The sequence below is a fragment of the Trematomus bernacchii genome, unplaced genomic scaffold (genome assembly GCF_902827165.1).
Source record: "Trematomus bernacchii unplaced genomic scaffold, fTreBer1.1, whole genome shotgun sequence".
Taxonomy (NCBI): Eukaryota; Metazoa; Chordata; class Actinopteri; order Perciformes; family Nototheniidae; genus Trematomus; species Trematomus bernacchii.
In genome coordinates, this window is record NW_022987519.1 from 326,246 (window position 1) to 344,519 (window position 18,274).

The window sequence follows — 18,274 nt, forward strand, 5'->3', positions numbered from 1 at the left end:
ATATTGCACTCATGTTCAGAATATATGGTACGTACATGGTCTTTTATAAATCTGAATATATAGTGCATACATGTCCCCATATAATTGTGAATATATAGCGCATACATGTCCCCATATAATTGTGAATATATATAGTACATGTCCCCATATAATTGTGAATATATTCTACATACATGTCCCCATATAAATCTGAATATATAGTACATACATGTCCCCATATATTTGTGAATATATATAGTACATGTCCCCATATAATTGTGAATATATTCTACATACATGTCCCCATATAAATCTGAATATATAGTACATACATGTCCCCATATATTTGTGAATATATATAGTTCATGTCCCCATATAAATGTTAATATATAGTAAATGTATGTTCACATATATACACAACCAATATATTATATATATTTACATATATTACTCAATATATGGAAAGCGGCAATTACTGATGTATTATGCCATATATTGCAATATATTAACACAATATATTATTCTATATATCAATATATTGTAATATATTAACACAATATATTATTCTATATATCTTCAATATATTTTGTAGATATGAATAAATATGTTTTTCATGTTGATTATTAATCAGTATCAGTTGATGTAGCCAACAGCAAGATTTCCTTTATTAAATCTTTTCAATTAACCAGTAAATCAGAAAACAAAATAATGCAATATATTGACAGTTAATATATGGGGAAATATATTTTCTTTGCGTAAGGGTGAGCCTGCCGCAGCTCCTCTGGGCTCCAGCCGCAGAACAGCCCAGTAGTGTTGTTGGTCGTAGTCCGGTAGATTATTCCAGACTTTACTGGCATTTATCCGGACGAGTGACCTTGTATAAAATTCACAAGTGGACCTTTAATAAAAAGGTTTGAGTAACCCTGGCCTAAGGAGTTCGTTCAGGTCAAGGGCTATTCAGTTATAGTTGGGTCATCTCCAGCAATTCCGTGACCGTGGAGAGCGGAGGTTCGTTTCTCAGTGGATTTGTAATCTATGAAGGGTTTTTAAAAAATGTAGCCCCCATGCCCCTCGCAGAAATGCGGGCAACATTTTTTAGAGCCCTAAATCCAAAATGGCTGCCATCAACATAGGTTGAACATTTGCTTTTCAATGTTTTGGCCTACAATGTTGTTCAATACATGGTTTCTGGCACTTTTTGGGTTGAGGAATTCATATTTGATGTTGTTTTGATGATTTGACCTATTTTTGACCTTCAAATCTAAGATGGCCGCCAATTTTTCAGCTCCAAAAGGTCGATTTTTCAACGTTGTCGTAGAGCCTTCATATTGGGCTCTAATGAAAGCTATGCTCATGCTGAGTTAAGTTATAAACAGTAAAACAACAAGTAAGTACACAGAGGTCATCTCAGAGGTCAAAAAGGTCAACATTTGTGGCTGATGAGAAACAAACCGTTGCTCTCTATGCTCACAAATGTCTCATCTTCACTTCTGAGCCTCGAACAACACCGGCTTTGTGTCTCAGAGACTCTCGACGTAAACACATGCCGCCCCACCTCTCTTTATATCTACACTAAAACACCCCCTGAACGCAGAGTCGACTTTAATAAGGATTGTGCATCCCTTTGTGGTCATTCTTGTGTTTGTTATCAGTTGCTTAATGGTTATGTTGTGCTGCATGTCTCATTGTATATCAAACATGGCTACATAATGTACATACTAACCACATTATGTATTTTTGTACATGTTTTTTCTCAGTTTTTAGGTATTTGTACCATTTTATTTCAGTAAAATAAAATATAATCAACATGAACTTCACATAGAAACTCACTCTACACTTGCTCTTGCTACATTTTTTATATTCCCAGCCGTATTTTTATGTGTTTTTCTTACATTTATGGTTTTATTTTACTGCGATATCGCCCTTTTTTTAAGTGCAATGCATTTTATGCTATTTTTCAACACACTTTTCCAAGTAAAATAGTCATTCTTTTAATGCACTACATGTATCTGCAGTTGTAAGTTACAATCATGTCTGCATACTTTTATTTTTTTACTTTAAGTACACACCGCATATTAGAAAATATGCTTATTTGCATGCAGTACTTCAATATAACACGGCACCTTATGAACTTTGACCCTGTTGCTCACTGTGCAAAGGATTTTGGGTCAGAACAAGAGAAGCATTCTGCAAAATGAGAGGAAATAAAGGCTTTCTGCATCAAACAAACCATGCAGATTAGGATATGTAATGTTTGGGGGTGTAGTGACGCAGGCAGGGAGTTGAACAGCTGCAGACTCTCCAGGTGTCTTCAATGAGTTAATCAGAGCTGAGGAGCTTCAGTTTAAAAGCAGAGGAGCTTCATCAGATCACAGCAGGAGGCATGGAGCTCATAACGTCTGTGAGGTGAGGACAAACTGTCTGATTCTTTAAAAGCTGCTTCACCAAACAGTAGGTTTTACTAGACATTTTTATAATGTTCAAAAGAAAGTTGGAGAAACAAGAGAAGTCAACAGAAGTAAAAAAAAGAGGACATCATTTCAAGAATGAGATTTGGTCACACGGCTAAATAACACATTATTCGGCAAATGTGAATATTGTGGTCCTTATGAAACAGTGGAGCACATTTGTTTGCAATGTCCCAAATACCATCAAGAACATATATTACTAAAGGAAGCACTGAACAGAAGTCAAACAGAATTAAATCTAGTAGAGATTTAGAGAAGGAGTTCAGGGGATGTAGCATAGGGCAGAGTTTAGGTTGTTAAAAAGGACAGGAATTGTATTAAGAATTGAGATTAACACTGAGCTGATCCACACTGCATTTCAGAAGGTGGCGGTAAATGCACCTAAAAGCTGTTGGCCAACTGCCATAAAACCATAGAAGAAGACAACCCATCTGATTCTTTAAAAGCTGCTTCTGAGAGGTTTAACGTGTGTCTGTGTGTGTGTGTGTGTGCGTGTGTGTGTGTGTGTGTGTGTAGGGTTTTGTGGATCTGTCTGCTGCTGGTCGGCAGTGGGGAGGGTTTTCCTGCAACAAAAGGAGGTGAGTTTCTATGAGAAAACACTGATATATTAAGACAAAGTTACTCTTCAGTATACATACATTGAAGCATGGACATTCGCACATTTAGATTAGAAGTGAAAACAAATCTAAAAAGTTTAAATTAAAGCTATTTGGTGCAACATCTTTAGGAACATATGTTTAACAGAATATGCTAAAGCTTAAAGTACACAGCTCCATCTATTGGGCTGTTTTGTAATATATGTAGAAGCGTGACACCTAATTGTTTTTATGTGTAACTCTAACCTGCGACCCGGGGCTCTGGAGGATCTGAAGCTCCAAATGAGGATCCTCAGAGTTACAAACCAGACAAGTTCATCATGCCTTCGGATTCAAACCAAGGGTCCGTCAACCTCACTGCTCCACCCACTGAAGCTGGGGATCAGCCTCCATCCAGAGAGGGTACACACATCCTTTACTCGCGTAGAAGTACACGCATCCTTTACTCGCGTAGAAGTACACGCATCCTTTACTCACGTAGAAGTACACGCATCCTTTACTCGCGTAGAAGTACACACATCCTTTACTCACATATAAGTACACACATCCTTTACTCAAGTAGAAGTACACACATCCTTTACTCAAGTAGAAGTACACACATCCTTTACTCAAGTAGAAGTACAGATACTCGTGTTTAAATATACTCTGGTAAAAGTAGAAGTACTGACTAAACTTCTTTACTCAAGTCAAAGTAAAGAGGGCTTTGAAATGTACTTCAGTATAAAGTACCCATAACTAGCAGCTGTTTTAAAGAGTACCTGACCTCCCTTTATATTAATAGAACAATAATGTCATTGTTAGCTAATGAATGTTTCCATGCTGAACAACGGCAACATGACAACGTTTTCATTGGTCCCTCTTCTTTAGAGAAGACCAGGAAATGATGGATACACGGATCGTGTTCAAATCAATAGACTCTAAATAATAATGATCACGCCACCAAACACGCATTCAAACTAAAGGAACCAGCTTGTTTGGAAAATGTAAGAAGTAGAAAGTACAGGTATTTGGGTTCAACATGTAAGAAGTAGAAAGTACAGGTATTTGGGTTCAACATGTAAGAAGTAGAAAGTATAGCCATTTGTGTTCAAAATGTAAGAAGTAGAAAGTACAGGTATTTGTGTTCAACATGTAAGAAGTAGAAAGTACAGGTATTTGTGGTCAAAGTAAAAAGTCGTCAGTACTTTACTCCACTACTTATTTGTCTGATACCAGAGAAATGCACTTAAGTACAGTAACAAAGTATTTGTTCTCCACTACTTTCCTCCTCTCCTCCATCTGGTTCTGGTGGAAACGCAGATACAGATTTGGGAGTATCGTCGTCCAGTTTGGTCCACAGCGTTTCTCCTGCTTGGAACAATCCTCCAATGTTGGACTTTGGTGACGGACCCGTTCCTTACATCGGGGGTCCTGAAGCGTACCACTTTGGTCCCGGGTCTTTCCCTTTCGGCACCATTGAGTCTGTGCAAAAAGGCAGTAAGTCTGTGTTGTGAAAATACTGAATGTACTCTTCCAACATGAGAGCAACATGCTAACAAAGGTATCCCAACTGTAGCTGTGTACATGACAGGATGTATGATTACCTAGAAGAGCATCAGGACTGTTTGAGGCATATGATAGCTATGTGATTAACATGATGATTCAGCCTCTATGGAGATAGACATATGACAAGCATGATCATTTCTGACGTGGAGCTAATCTGAAGTAAACATTGAATACTGCTTTCTATTCCTCCATCTTGTGACTGTGTAACTCCCTCTCTTGGATATCAGCATGTGAAGGACACTGTTCAGGAACTAGTTGATGCTCTGTATGTGATGACTACTTCCATTCTGGAGAGGATCAGAAATACATGGATCCTGAGATTGAAGCTCAAGCCGGGGACAATGATCTTTTAGATTGGTTCAGAAGCTTTAAGTTAACCGTATTCTCCATAAACTGGTTTAAATTTGGCCAAAACCTCTCTCTAGTTGCAGAAAGTACCTCAACAGGTGGACGTTTTGATGGACCTGTTCCCTATGATGGTGCGAATCAATACTCCAACGTAGGCTACCCCGTTACAAATGAAGGTACGTTTTCCAACTTTTAGACTGGATTAGAAGCATTACATCACATTTATTCCCTAAAAACTTGGACATTTTGCCTAAACATGTCTGTTTCAGGTCAGACTGGTCTCTATGATGGACCTGTTCCCAATGGCGCTGCTACTCGTTATGCCAACGCAAAACCTGTGTCAAAAGACTGTAGGTCTTCCAATAAAACCATTTGGAAAATGAAAGTTTTTGTTTTTTTCATGGACTCCTTGACATTATGGCTAAATCTATCTCTAGTTTCCCCCCGTGGACGTGTTGATGGACCTGTTCCCTATGACGATGATACTCGATACGCCAACGCAGCCCCGATAAATGCCGGTAAGCCTTTTAACTTTTAAACTGGTTCAGAATCTTTAAATTAGCTATAAACTGCTGGACATTTTGCCTAAAACTGCCTCTGGTGCCAGGTCAAACTGGAAGTAACCCAGCTGCCCCAGGTGGACTCTATGATAGACCTGATCCCAATGGTGGTGCAAAACCTGTGTCAATAAACGGTAAGTCTTCCAAACTATAGAACCATCAAGAAGCTTGAAATTAAGTTTTTGTCCATGGACTCCTTGACCTTTTGGCTAAATCTATCTCTAGTTGCCCCCAGTGGACTTGTTGATGGACCTGTTCCCTATGGCGTTGCTACTCGTCATACAAATGCAAACCCAGTGAAAAAAGATAGTAAGTCTTCTAACCTATATACTAGTTAAGAAACATAACGTAGACTTCTCTGCATCTTGCCTAAATCTCTCTCTGGTTTCAGGTCAGTCTGGTAACCTAGGATCCATTCCCAGTGGCGTTGCTCCTGAAGTGATCTCCGATGGTTATGTATTTTATCCTTTTGGCAACATGGACGGTAAGTTACCCAATTATCCTCAGATTAGTTTAGAGGCATGTCTTTATTGCCTGACCCTGTCTCTAGTTGCAGACCGTAACACCGCTGCCTCAGGACGTGTTGATGGACCTGTTCCCTTCGGCGGTGATACTCATTATGCCAACGCAGCCCCGATAAATGCCGGTAAGCCTTTTAACTTATAAACTGGTTCAGAATCTTTAAATTAGCTATAAACTGCTGGACATTTTTGCCTAAAACTGCCTCTGGTTCCAGGTCAAACTGGAAGTAACCCAGCTGCCCCAGGTGGACTCGATGATAGACCTGATCCCAATGGTGGTGCAAAACCTGTGTCAATAAACGGTAAGTCTTCCAACCTATAGAACCATCAAGAAGCTTGAAATTAAGTTTTTGTCCATGGACTCCTTGACCTTTTGGCTAAATCTATCTCTAGTTGCCCCCAGTGGACTTGTTGATGGACCTGTTCCCTTTGGCGGTGATACTCGATACCCCAACGCAGGCTACCCTGTGACAAATAAAGGTACGTTTTTGACTGGTTTAGAAGCATAACATGACGTTCGTTTCATTTAACTTCTCAACCTTTCGCCTAAATATGTCTCTGGTTCCAGGTCAAACTGGTAGGAGCACAGCTGATGGACCGGTTCCCTATGGAAGTGCTTCTCATTACACAAACGCAGACCCGACAAAAGACGGTAAGTCTTCCAACCTATAGACCGGTTTATAAGCATAACATTTACTTTGTTTTCCATAAACTCAAACCTCTCTCTGGTCTCAGGTCAGTCTGGTAACCCAGGATCTGTTCCCAGTGGCGCTGCTCCTGAAGTGATCTCCTATGGTTATGGCGGTTATCCTTTAGGCAACATGGACGGTAACTTACCCAATTATCCTTAGATTAGTTTAGAGGCATGTCTTTATTGACTAAAATCTCCTTACTTTTTGCCTGAATCTGTCTCGAGTTGCAGAAAGTAACACCACTGCCTCAGAACGTGTTGATGGACCTGTTTCCTATGGCGGTGCTACTCGTCATACAAATGCTAACCCAGTGAAAAAAGATAGTAAGTCTTCTAACCTATATACTAGTTAAGAAACATAACATAGACTTCTCTGCATCTTGCCTAAATCTCTCTCTGGTTTCAGGTCAGTCTGGTAACCTAGGATCCATTCCCAGTGGCGTTGCTCCTGAAGTGATCTCCGATGGTTATGTATTTTATCCTTTTGGCAACATGGACGGTAAGTTACCCAATTATCCACAGATTAGTTTAGAGGCATGTCTTTATTGCCTGACTCTGTCTGTAGTTGCAGACCGTAACACCGCTGCCTCAGGACGTGTTGATGGACCTGTTCCCTTCGGCGGTGATACTCGTTATGCCAACGCAGCCCCGATAAATGCCGGTAAGCCTTTTAACTTTTAAACTGGTTCAGAATCTTTAAATTAGCTATAAAATGCTGGACATTTTGCCTAAAACTGCCTCTGGTTCCAGGTCAAACTGGAAGTAACCCAGCTTCCCTAGGTGGACTCGATGATAGACCTGATCCCAATGGTGGTGCAAAACCTGTGTCAATAAACGGTAAGTCTTCCAACCTATAGAACCATCAAGAAGCTTGAAATTAAGTTTTTGTCCATGGACTCCTTGACCTTTTGGCTAAATCTATCTCTAGTTGCCCCCAGTGGACTTGTTGATGGACCTGTTCCCTTTGGCGGTGATGCTCAAGACCCCAACGCAGGCTACCCTGTGACAAATAAAGGTACGTTTTTGACTAGTTTAGAAGCATAACATGACGTTCGTTTCATTTAACTTCTCAACCTTTCGCCTAAATATGTCTCTGGTTCCAGGTCAAACTGGTAGGAGCACAGCTAATGGACCGGTTCCCTATGGAAGTGCTTCTCAATACACAAACGCAGACCCGACAAAAGACGGTAAGTCTTCCAACCTATAGACCGGTTTATAAGCATAACATTTACTTTGTTTTCCATAAATTCAAACCTCTCTCTGGTCTCAGGTCAGTCTGGTAACCCAGGATCTGTTCCCAGTGGCGCTGCTCCTGAAGTGATCTCCTATGGTTATGGCGGTTATCCTTTAGGCAACATGGACGGTAAGTTACCCAATTATCCTTAGATTAGTTTAGAGGCATGTCTTTATTGACTAAAATCTCCTTACTTTTTGCCTGAATCTGTCTCGAGTTGCAGAAAGTAACACCACTGCCTCAGGACGTGTTGATGGACCTGTTCCCTATGGCGGTGCTACTCGTCATACAAATGCAAACCCAGTGAAAAAAGATAGTAAGTCTTCTAACCTATATACTAGTTAAGAAACATAACATAGACTTCTCTGCATCTTGCCTAAATCTCTCTCTGGTTTCAGGTCAGTCTGGTAACCTAGGATCCATTCCCAGTGGCGTTGCTCCTGAAGTGATCTCCGATGGTTATGTATTTTATCCTTTTGGCAACATGGACGGTAAGTTACCCAATTATCCACAGATTAGTTTAGAGGCATGTCTTTATTGCCTGACCCTGTCTCTAGTTGCAGACCGTAACACCGCTGCCTCAGGACGTGTTGATGGACCTGTTCCCTTCGGCGGTGATACTCGTTATGCCAACGCAGCCCCGATAAATGCCGGTAAGCCTTTTAACTTATAAACTGGTTCAGAATCTTTAAATTAGCTATAAACTGCTGGACATTTTGCCTAAAACTGCCTCTGGTTCCAGGTCAAACTGGAAGTAACCCAGCTGCCCCAGGTGGACTCGATGATAGACCTGATCCCAATGGTGGTGCAAAACCTGTGTCATTAAACGGTAAGTCTTCCAACCTATAGAACCATCAAGAAGCTTGAAATTAAGTTTTTGTCCATGGACTCCTTGACCTTTTGGCTAAATCTATCTCTAGTTGCCCCCAGTGGACTTGTTAATGGACCTGTTCCCTTTGGCGGTGATACTCAAGACCCCAACGCAGGCTACCCTGTGACAAATAAAGGTACGTTTTTGACTGGTTTAGAAGCATAACATGACGTTCGTTTCATTTAACTTCTCAACCTTTCGCCTAAATATGTCTCTGGTTCCAGGTCAAACTGGTAGGAGCACAGCTGATGGACCGGTTCCCTATGGAAGTGCTTCTCATTACACAAACGCAGACCCGACAAAAGACAGTAAGTCTTCCAACCTATAGACCGGTTTATAAGCATAACATTTACTTTGTTTTCCATAAACTCAAACCTCTCTCTGGTCTCAGGTCAGTCTGGTAACCTAGGATCCATTCCCAGTGGCGTTGCTCCTGAAGTGATCTCCTATGGTTATGGATTTTATCCTTTTGGCAACGTGGACGGTAAATTACCCAATTATCCTCAGATTAGTTTAGAGGCATGTCTTTATTGCCTGACTCTGTCTCTAGTTGCAGACCGTAACACCCCTGCCTCAGGACGTGTTGATGGACCTGTTCCCTTCGGCGATACTCGTTATGCCAACGCAGCCCCGATAAATGCAGGTAAGTCTTTTAACTTATAAACTGGTTCAGAAGTTTTAAATTGACTATAAAATGCTGGACAGTTTGCCTAAAACTGCCTCTGGTTCCAGGTCAAACTGGAAGTAACCCAGCTGCCCCAGGTGGACTCGATGATGGACCTGATCCCTATGGTGGTGCAAAACCTGTGTCAATAAACGGTAAGTCTTCCAAACTATAGAACCATCAAGAAGCTTGAAATTAAGTTTTTGTCCATGGACTCCTTGACCTTTTGGCTAAATCTATCTCTAGTTGCCCCCAGTGGACGTGTTGATGGACCTGTTCCCTTTGATGCTACTCAATACGTTAAAACGGGGTACGCCATTACAAATGAAGGTCAGTCTTCAATATTTTATACTGGTTTAGAAGCATTACATCACATTTATTCCCTAAAAACGTGGACATTTTCCTTAAATATGTCTGTTTCAGGTCAGACTGGTCTCTATGATGGACCTGTTCCCTATGACGGTGCGACTCGTTATGCCAACGCAAAACCTGTGTCAAAAGACAGTAAGTCCTCCAATATATAGACTAGTTAAGAAGCATTACATTAACTTTGTTTTCCATAAACTCAAACCTCTCTCTGGTTTCAGGTCAGTCTGGTAACCCAGGATCTGTTCCCAGTGGCGTTGCTCCTGAAGTGGTCTCTTATGGTTATGGAGGTTATCCTTTTGCCAACATGGACGGTAAGTTACCCAATTATCCTCAGATTTTTTTTTTTGACAAATATTTTTATTGGTATTTCGTTTTTTCAGCATAAGACATTGCACAAGTATATATCCCACAAAGAAAAATCAAAAACATAATAATACAAGAAAGAAAGGATAAAAAATAATAAAGAAATATATATACGTAAGTGGACATGTGGTAAATATTGTAATTTAAACATTGCAAGTTACAAAGCCGGCAGACAAGTAGCCACATCACATCCAAACATTATAGAGGACATGGTCAATTAGGAGGTACATTTATTTCCAAAAACTCCAAGAATTCCCCCCATATTTGATGGAACGCTTCAGGCTTTCCCTTTATGGCAAATGTCAATTTTTCTAAGGCTAAACAATGAGAGAGATTTTTTTAACCAGTGATTGATCGAGGGGTTTTCTGGGTTTTTCCAAAAGACAGCTATCGTGTGTTTAGCTTGGAGAAGAGAAAAAACTACTAGTCTTTTCTTAGTGATATTAAGTCTGGGAGTTAGAGGGAAAACCCCAAGAATACAGAGTTTTGGGCATTCTGGTAATGTGGCGGAAATTATTTTTGACAATGTGCCCAGAACATCTTTCCAAAATGATTTAATATTTGGGCAGTCCCATAAGCAGTGGAACAATGTTCCCTTATCATTATCACACTTTACACATTGATCTGGAATATTTGCATCAAAATGGTGTAGTAGGGATGGAGTTATATAGGTACGCATAATCCATTTGTACTGTAGGAGTCTAAACCTCGTGTTAATAGTTTGAACCTGGGCTTTGTGGCATATCTGCCCCCATTCCTCAATTGTTACCTCTGCATTCAAATCAGTAGACCAAGCAAGTCTTTTCTTCTCTGAGGACTCTTCTGATTCAGTTTTGCAAAGGTCAGAGATCAAAGACACCTGTCCATGACCAGAGGAGTGATGTACTATAATTGTTTCCAGCTTTGACAGAGGTGGACATAATAGTGAGTGATTTTGTGCCTTAGATATATAACTCCTTAGCTGCAGATACTTAAAGAAATGTGTTGAGGGAATATGATGTTTATTTCTTAGCATCTCAAAGGTCATCAGTTTGTTGTCATCATATAGATCACTGATCTTATTGATGCCTCTGTTGGCCCACATTTTAAACCCTGAGTCATATGTTCCTGGTATAAATCTTCTGTTACCCCATACAGGAGTAAAAGAGGATATCTGTGACTTTAAACCTAAGTGGCTTTGTACTTTGAACCAGACATCAACTGTGTTCCTGACAAAAGGGTTTTTTGTATTCTTTTTAAGCTGTTTTGGAGAGTCAGAGAACAAATACAAATTCAGTGGTAGTGGAGTTGTTGTATAATGTTCAATTTCAACCCATGGTATGGGGGTTCCGTCCAAGAACCAACACATTGCTGCTCTTATTTGGGCTGCCCAGTAATACCAGGACAGATTGGGTACCTGGAGTCCTCCTCTCTCATAAGGTAGATATAAAAGGGATAGCCGTAACCTTGGTCTCTGATTGTTCCAGATAAAATTTGTAAAGATTTTCTTCATTTTGGGAAAGAATGAGGATGGTGGGTGCAATGGCAGGGATTGAAATAGATACAAAAATGTAGGTAGGACATTCATCTTGATAATATTGATTCGTCCGATTAGGGATAGAGGGAGTGATGTCCACCTGTTAATAGAATCTGTCACAGAAGCTATTATGGGGTCATAGTTTCTTGGAACAAGGTCTTCTATTTCAGGTGTAATCTGTATTCCTAAATATTTAAAGCCTTCCAGGGAATTTTGGAAATCTGTTTGAAGAGGTGGATTAAGTCTTTCAGATTCTTTAAGTAGAAGAATGTTAGATTTCGAACTATTCACCTTATACCCTGAGAACGTACCAAAATCCTTTATCAGTTTATTGAGCGCTGGCAATGACACTGATACATTTTTTTATAAATAAAACAATATCATCAGCGTAAAGGGCCAGGCGATTTTCAATGTCCCCAACTGTTATTCCTGTGATATGAGAATGAGTTCTAACCGCGATAGCCAGGGGCTCAATTGCCAGTACAAATAGTAATGGAGATAGAGGGCACCCCTGACGTTTCCTGAATTATCCTCAGATTAGTTTAGAGGCATGTCTCTATGCCTGAATCTGTCTCGTTGCAGAAAGTAACACCGCTCCCTCAGGAAGTGTTGATGGACCTGTTCCTCATGGCGCTGCTACTCGCTATGCCAACGCAAAAACCTGTGTCAATAGACTGTAGGTCTTCTAATAAAACCATTTAGAAAATTAAGATTTTTGTTTGTTTTTCATGGACTCCTTGACCTTTTGGCTAAATCTCTCTAGTTGTGCCCCGTGGACGTGTTGATGGACTTTTTCCCTTTGGCGGTAATACTCGTTATGCCAACGCAGCTCCGATAAATGGCGGTAAGTCTTTAACCTTTTTAGACTGGTTCAGAAGCTTTAAATGAACTATAAACTGCTGGACATGTTGCCTAAAACTGCCTCTGGTTCCAGGTCAAACTAGAAGTAACCGAGGTGGACTCTATGATGGAACTGTTCCCTTGGGCGGTGCGCCTCATTACTCCAACGTAGGCTACCCTGTTACAAATAAGGGTACGTTTTTGACTGGTTTGGAAGCATGACGTTTGTTTCGTTTAACTTCTTGACATTTCACCTAAATATGTCTCTGATTTCAGATCAAACCAGTATTAACACAGCTGATGGACCTGTTAGCTACGAACCGACGGATCCTGTGGTATTTCCCTGGGCAAAAACCTCGTTCATGAAACCGAACAACTGGAGGCCACCTTTCTGGGGTTTCGCCCAATGGGAACCAATCACGGAGACCCCGGTGAGCGATAAGTCGCCTCCGCTGTCTTCGTCCTACATAGTCCAGTCCAGAAACAGCTACCAGCGGGAAAAGGAAGTCCTCTCTCACTCCAGTTTCTCCCCAGAGTCAGAGGTCTTCGAAGCACCGAGGAGAAGGAAGACACCGGGGGGTCTTTCCATCGCAGGGACCAATGTCTTCTGAGGTACAACGCAAACAGTTCTTTAGCTGCACATGCATGGGTGTGTTTAACGCTCGGGACATGAACTCACCAACAAATGAAAAATAGTTTGCTCCAAGAAATGTTAACTTTCAGACTATCACCTGAACTTTTTAAAGAACATCCATCTGGTCTTCTGAGGTACAACGCAAACAAGTTCTTTAGCTGTACATAAGATAAGAAGTACTTTTTGATCCCAATTTGGGAAATGTTTGCGTTGCATCAGAATCAGGTTTATTACCAGGCAGGTTGACCCGTACGAGGAATTTGACTTGATGTTGTGGTGTATACATAAAAGTAAAACCAGAATTAAAAACACAGAACTAGAAAGATATTTACAAATATAGCAGTATTTACATGGACATTAATTCTGCCAGGAATGGATGCTTTGGTGTCTTTAACTAGTTCCTGCTTTTGTAATGCTATTTGAGATGTTTACATTTTGGATTGTTTTCTAGTCTTTGAATTCCTCTAATGTACAATGCCTTGTCTTTTTATGCTGCTGAAATGCAAAGATTTCCCAAATTGGGATCAATAAAGTCCTTATCTTAACGCTGGGGACATGAACCCAGCATAACATGTGAAAAATAGCTTGCACTGAGAAATGTTTACTTTAGTTACACAATAAAGCTAAATAAATATAGAATAAATGCCTCACTACGTGTTAGTATCATCAACGTAATGCAATCATCCAAAATCAAATGGAGGAATCCCATTGGACCAGGGAGATGATGCCTTCAGGGACCAACACAGATACCACTTTATTGATTCATGACTAAACTTTGACTCTCTCTTGCAGGCGAACTCTGACTGTTTCCTGGAAAAGTATCAATAAAAACACTTCTGATCATAATGAGGTTTTCTTTTCTTTGAGAGTCTGAGATTGTTCCCTTTAACTCCACATCCCACGGACTGAAAAACGGTACAACTGTGACGTTAATGTAATTTGTCCTCCTCTGCAAGTTCTACAGTGTGACCAAAGACTGGAAACTGATATTATATGAGCGAGTCTCACAGCTCTTGTCTTTAGATTGTGCTCTCTGTCCTCACACACTGATTACTGAGTGGACATCTGTCCTCTGAAGAGCCTCTTCTGAGCAGAAATGACACACACACACACACAGTCTGCGTGTCACAGGAAACATGAAGAGTTATAACACAATGTGCATCATGCAGGAAGCAATATTTAAATTAATGTCCTTTTTTTTCATTTTGGTTTCTGTTGATTCTCCAGTTTTCCTGGGTCTTCACAATAAAAGCCTTTCAGGTAAAGGAAAGGTTCTAATCCAGTGCTGGCTCAATACAAGCAATGCTTTTCTTATTTGTATAGAAACGTCCTGAATGTACCAAGCTGCAGGTTCTGAAGATGCCAACACACATATTGAGTAATGTCTGGAAAACACATATAAAATTACCAACAATCACTTAAAATGTCCCCAAACGAGTCTGAAAAATATGGGAAATATTTCAAGAAAATATCCTTACAATATCTGAAAAATGCCAAAAGATTTCATGACAATATAAAATGTCTGCACTTGATTCAAAAATGTCCCCAGACAGACATGAGTAATGTATTCTCAAGTGAGTGCGTGTCTCTGTATCTTCAAAAGTGTGTCCTCATTCTGCTGATGAGCCTCTCCACTTTTGATGATCTTGTGTCTTTAGGTGACACACACACTCTTGTATTATATTGTATTTACAGTTCTGCTGCCCTCTAGTGGCTTAAACCTTAGTCTTCTTTGGAGACAGTATCCTATGTTTGTCTTTTATTACTAGCAGTCTGGTCTAACTCATTCTGTACACTGTGTATATGTGTATTCATAAGATACTATCTATTTTATACATTTCTGTTTATTTTTGATTTATCGCTCCTGTGCAATGCCTTGTAAACAAAACCATTTCCTGATTTAGGATCAATAAATATAATCTATTCGTATTTTTAATTTAACATGTTATCCTTATCTAATACAATACATTAAAGGTGGGGTAGGTAAGTTTGAGAAACCGGCTCGAGATACACTTTTTGTTATATTCCATGGAATGCTCTTAACATCCCGATAGCAATGAATATCTGAAGTGCTTTGACAAAAAATCCATAAAACAATATCATCTGTGGAAGCCGTAGTACTGTAAAAAGCACGACCAATCATCTGAGCCGGCCCGGCTAAAATAACTGGATGGCCTACCTGCCTGTCAGCCTTCCATCTGTGCACACACTTATCTCGTGCCCTCATTGGTCATGTTAATAAATATATATATATATATATATATATATACACATATACAGTGGCAGATTTTCAAATTCTAGTGATCTCGAGCCGGGTTGCGGTCGAATAGTCCATTTAGCTTAGGAACCTTCCTAACGGAGTGAATTGACCCGGAAGTCCCTCAGTGGCAGCCATGATAAGTGCCATTCAAATTCTCTAAATGAAAGGAAAGGAGGTTTTAACCTTTTATAACCTCCTTTAGCTTAAGAACCACTGGACCTCCCTAACCTAAAGGAGAGGAGAAAATGCTGCCCCACAATGCCTTGCGGCCGCGGCATTTGCCGTCACACAACAGTCGGCCGTTCACGGAAACAACCGATTATGAACGAGAAATTATATCATGAAAGTTACGGTGCTTATTAAGCATTTTAAAACGTATGTGGTAAGTTGCCAAAGTGCTTTGTTTTGAACGTTCATCAGTATTATAATCAAAAAGAGAAATATGAACGTTAGTTTTTACTGAAATGATCAAATAAAGTCAACATTTCACAGTCTTTACTGAGCTGTGTGGGGTTTGTTCAACTTTTAAAAGATGTTTGAATGGTGATATACACAGTGATAGATGTTAAGGACTAACGTTTATAATAAATACATTTGTATTGATTTTAAGATCTTTTCATACAATCATACGTATTGGGATCATTTGTATTAATGTGGACCGGAGGGAGAGGGTGACGAGCATAAGTTTCACTTTCCTTTTTTATTTCAATTCCAACTTTGGTCATGAAGAATATGTTTCTCTGTTGTCCCCGTTCATAAAGCATAACAGCATCAGAGCACGGTGCAGAGTCTCTAGATGAGTTTACAGTAGTCCCTCGTTCTTATTAAACATCCATGTTGTAGTCCACTGTATAGAAAACTGTAGTTTCCATAGTTTCCCCACAGCAGCAGGCGCACATTTATGACCTCCGCTGGCGCATCATAAACACGTTAGATAGTGACAGTGCAGTCGGGTGCTCTAAGTACAGTAGTCTCTTCTCCTAAGTCCTTTTGAATTCTCCTATCCACTATCCCTTAACCCCGTGACGTTTCACTCAGAGGTCAAGGAATAGACGATAAGGTTAGAATTTAGGAGCTGATTTTTTGACTATTCGACCGCAACCCCGGTTTCTCAAACTGACCTACCCTACCTTTAATAAAGTCAACCATTTTAGACAGAATTCCTGTGCAGGTGTAGTTTCTGATCTGTCCACACGATGGCGCTCAGTTTCCATCATCAGGATAAAACGGCTGAATTTGCTTTAAATACAAATGTCTGTAATAATTGCACAGAAACATCCTGCTATTAATCTGTGTTTCACCTCTGTAATGTTTTATTTTTCTGGTAGCCTTTTTAGTTGTCACACATTTGCAAAATATGTCAAAAATACCCTAAAACCTTCGAAAAATGTGCAAAGAGATTCAGAAAAATGAAAACAAAAAAGCAGAAAATATCTGAAAAACATTTCACACAAATGTCCAACACACACAACACTTTTCAAATTAATATCTTCCAAGTAGCTTTAGCTGTATATTTAGATATATCTCAGTGTTTCCCCTAGGATGGAGTGATATTGACATAGGTAATATACGTCAAAATGGCTTCAAATGTATTCAGTATTGTATGAACCTGTTTGAATTGTGGGGTAGACGTCACATCTTCTAGGGGGGTCCGGGGGTATGCCCCCCCGGGAAGATTTCTTTGAACATTTAAAAGTAAAATGCTTCAATCTGGTGCACTTTGAGCACACAATTACTAGAGACCTGGGGCCTCATTTATAAAAAGGGATATACGCTCAAAAAAGCGTACGCCAGTTTCTACGCAATGTTTGCGATTTATAAAATACTAACTTGACGGGAAAATGTGCGGTCCTCCACGCAAACTCTAACCCATGCGTACGCACTAAGCACACAAACGGGAGAGACGAGAAACTGCGACACCGTTGGCAGAAGGAAGAATGGAGAGAAATATGTGGAAATAATACCATAAATAAAATGTTACCTCATTTATCAAATATGAAGAATTCATTTTCAAACATTGATTAAAGCCAATCTTAAAATGATTAAACAAACGCCTGTTTGAGACTCCTCAGTGCTCACAAAAACATAACTTGGAGAAATAAATAAATACGGATATGTTATTTAAAACCACCTCGAATATGTTGTGTTAATGTTATGAAATGTTTTCTCATAAATGATGCGGTAAGCAGAAGGACAGAATTACGTCTAAACTGACGCCGTTTTGCATTTCTATAGGTTGTAGATACGAGCATGGTTTTATATACTATCACGTTTAATCGTGTTTTATGCCGTTTGCCAAGACTTGATAAGTCGCTCGTAAAACACAGGAGGTATGGAAACTAAGAACACCAGATGTGGTAAATTGTACAGCTTACACATTGTATTTCCTTTAACTGGTGGATTATGGATATATAGTTGCTGATCGACAGCTGGAACACAAACCACCAAATACAACAAAAATAATTCAGATCCAGTCGTCATGACTCCACTCCGGAGGGATTCCCCGATCATTTCTTACAGTTTCTCATCAAGGGGGTCTCCTGTCCCCGGGACAAACACACTGCCTGAGGAAGGTTATGTGTATTTTTTTTGTCATTAACTTTTTTCGGACCACTTATTTATTTATTTTGGTGACGATCCGACCTCCATGCTGCTACTCTGGTTCAAACTGCATCCACCAAACAATATGATTTATCTCCACCTCCCCAAAATAACCAAAATCTGACACGGTGTGAGATGTCTTTTTTAGCTGTCATTTCCTGCGATCTTCTTGATGCAGTCAGTCAAAATGAATGAATGAATGGGCTTTTCTTTG

General features: G+C 39.9%; 1 protein-coding gene across 4 annotated transcripts in view; it reads left to right on the forward strand.

Annotated features, from left to right (window-relative positions):
- The window catches only part of LOC117472123 (collagen alpha-2(I) chain-like), a 37,805-nt gene extending 23,760 nt beyond the window's left edge, over positions 1–14,045 (forward strand). For 2 of the 4 annotated variants that reach the window (XM_034117255.1, XM_034117262.1), the window contains 28 exons: positions 6,047–6,142; positions 6,233–6,319; positions 6,411–6,497; positions 6,586–6,669; positions 6,753–6,845; positions 6,940–7,032; positions 7,115–7,207; positions 7,274–7,369; positions 7,459–7,545; positions 7,637–7,723; positions 7,812–7,895; positions 7,979–8,071; positions 8,166–8,258; positions 8,341–8,433; positions 8,500–8,595; positions 8,685–8,771; positions 8,863–8,949; positions 9,038–9,121; positions 9,205–9,297; positions 9,364–9,456; positions 9,546–9,632; positions 9,724–9,807; positions 9,901–9,981; positions 10,065–10,157; positions 12,489–12,569; positions 12,660–12,758; positions 12,842–13,177; positions 13,992–14,045. In XM_034117255.1, coding sequence (XP_033973146.1) covers positions 6,047–6,142; positions 6,233–6,319; positions 6,411–6,497; positions 6,586–6,669; positions 6,753–6,845; positions 6,940–7,032; positions 7,115–7,207; positions 7,274–7,369; positions 7,459–7,545; positions 7,637–7,723; positions 7,812–7,895; positions 7,979–8,071; positions 8,166–8,258; positions 8,341–8,433; positions 8,500–8,595; positions 8,685–8,771; positions 8,863–8,949; positions 9,038–9,121; positions 9,205–9,297; positions 9,364–9,456; positions 9,546–9,632; positions 9,724–9,807; positions 9,901–9,981; positions 10,065–10,157; positions 12,489–12,569; positions 12,660–12,758; positions 12,842–13,176 — 2,666 coding nt within the window. In that variant the 3' untranslated portion in view covers position 13,177; positions 13,992–14,045. The remainder of the gene's footprint in view (positions 1–6,046; positions 6,143–6,232; positions 6,320–6,410; positions 6,498–6,585; positions 6,670–6,752; positions 6,846–6,939; positions 7,033–7,114; positions 7,208–7,273; positions 7,370–7,458; positions 7,546–7,636; positions 7,724–7,811; positions 7,896–7,978; positions 8,072–8,165; positions 8,259–8,340; positions 8,434–8,499; positions 8,596–8,684; positions 8,772–8,862; positions 8,950–9,037; positions 9,122–9,204; positions 9,298–9,363; positions 9,457–9,545; positions 9,633–9,723; positions 9,808–9,900; positions 9,982–10,064; positions 10,158–12,488; positions 12,570–12,659; positions 12,759–12,841; positions 13,178–13,991) is intronic. The other 2 variants (XM_034117269.1, XM_034117276.1) reach the window with 2 other exon arrangements.
- Positions 14,046–18,274: the final 4,229 nt, after the last annotated feature.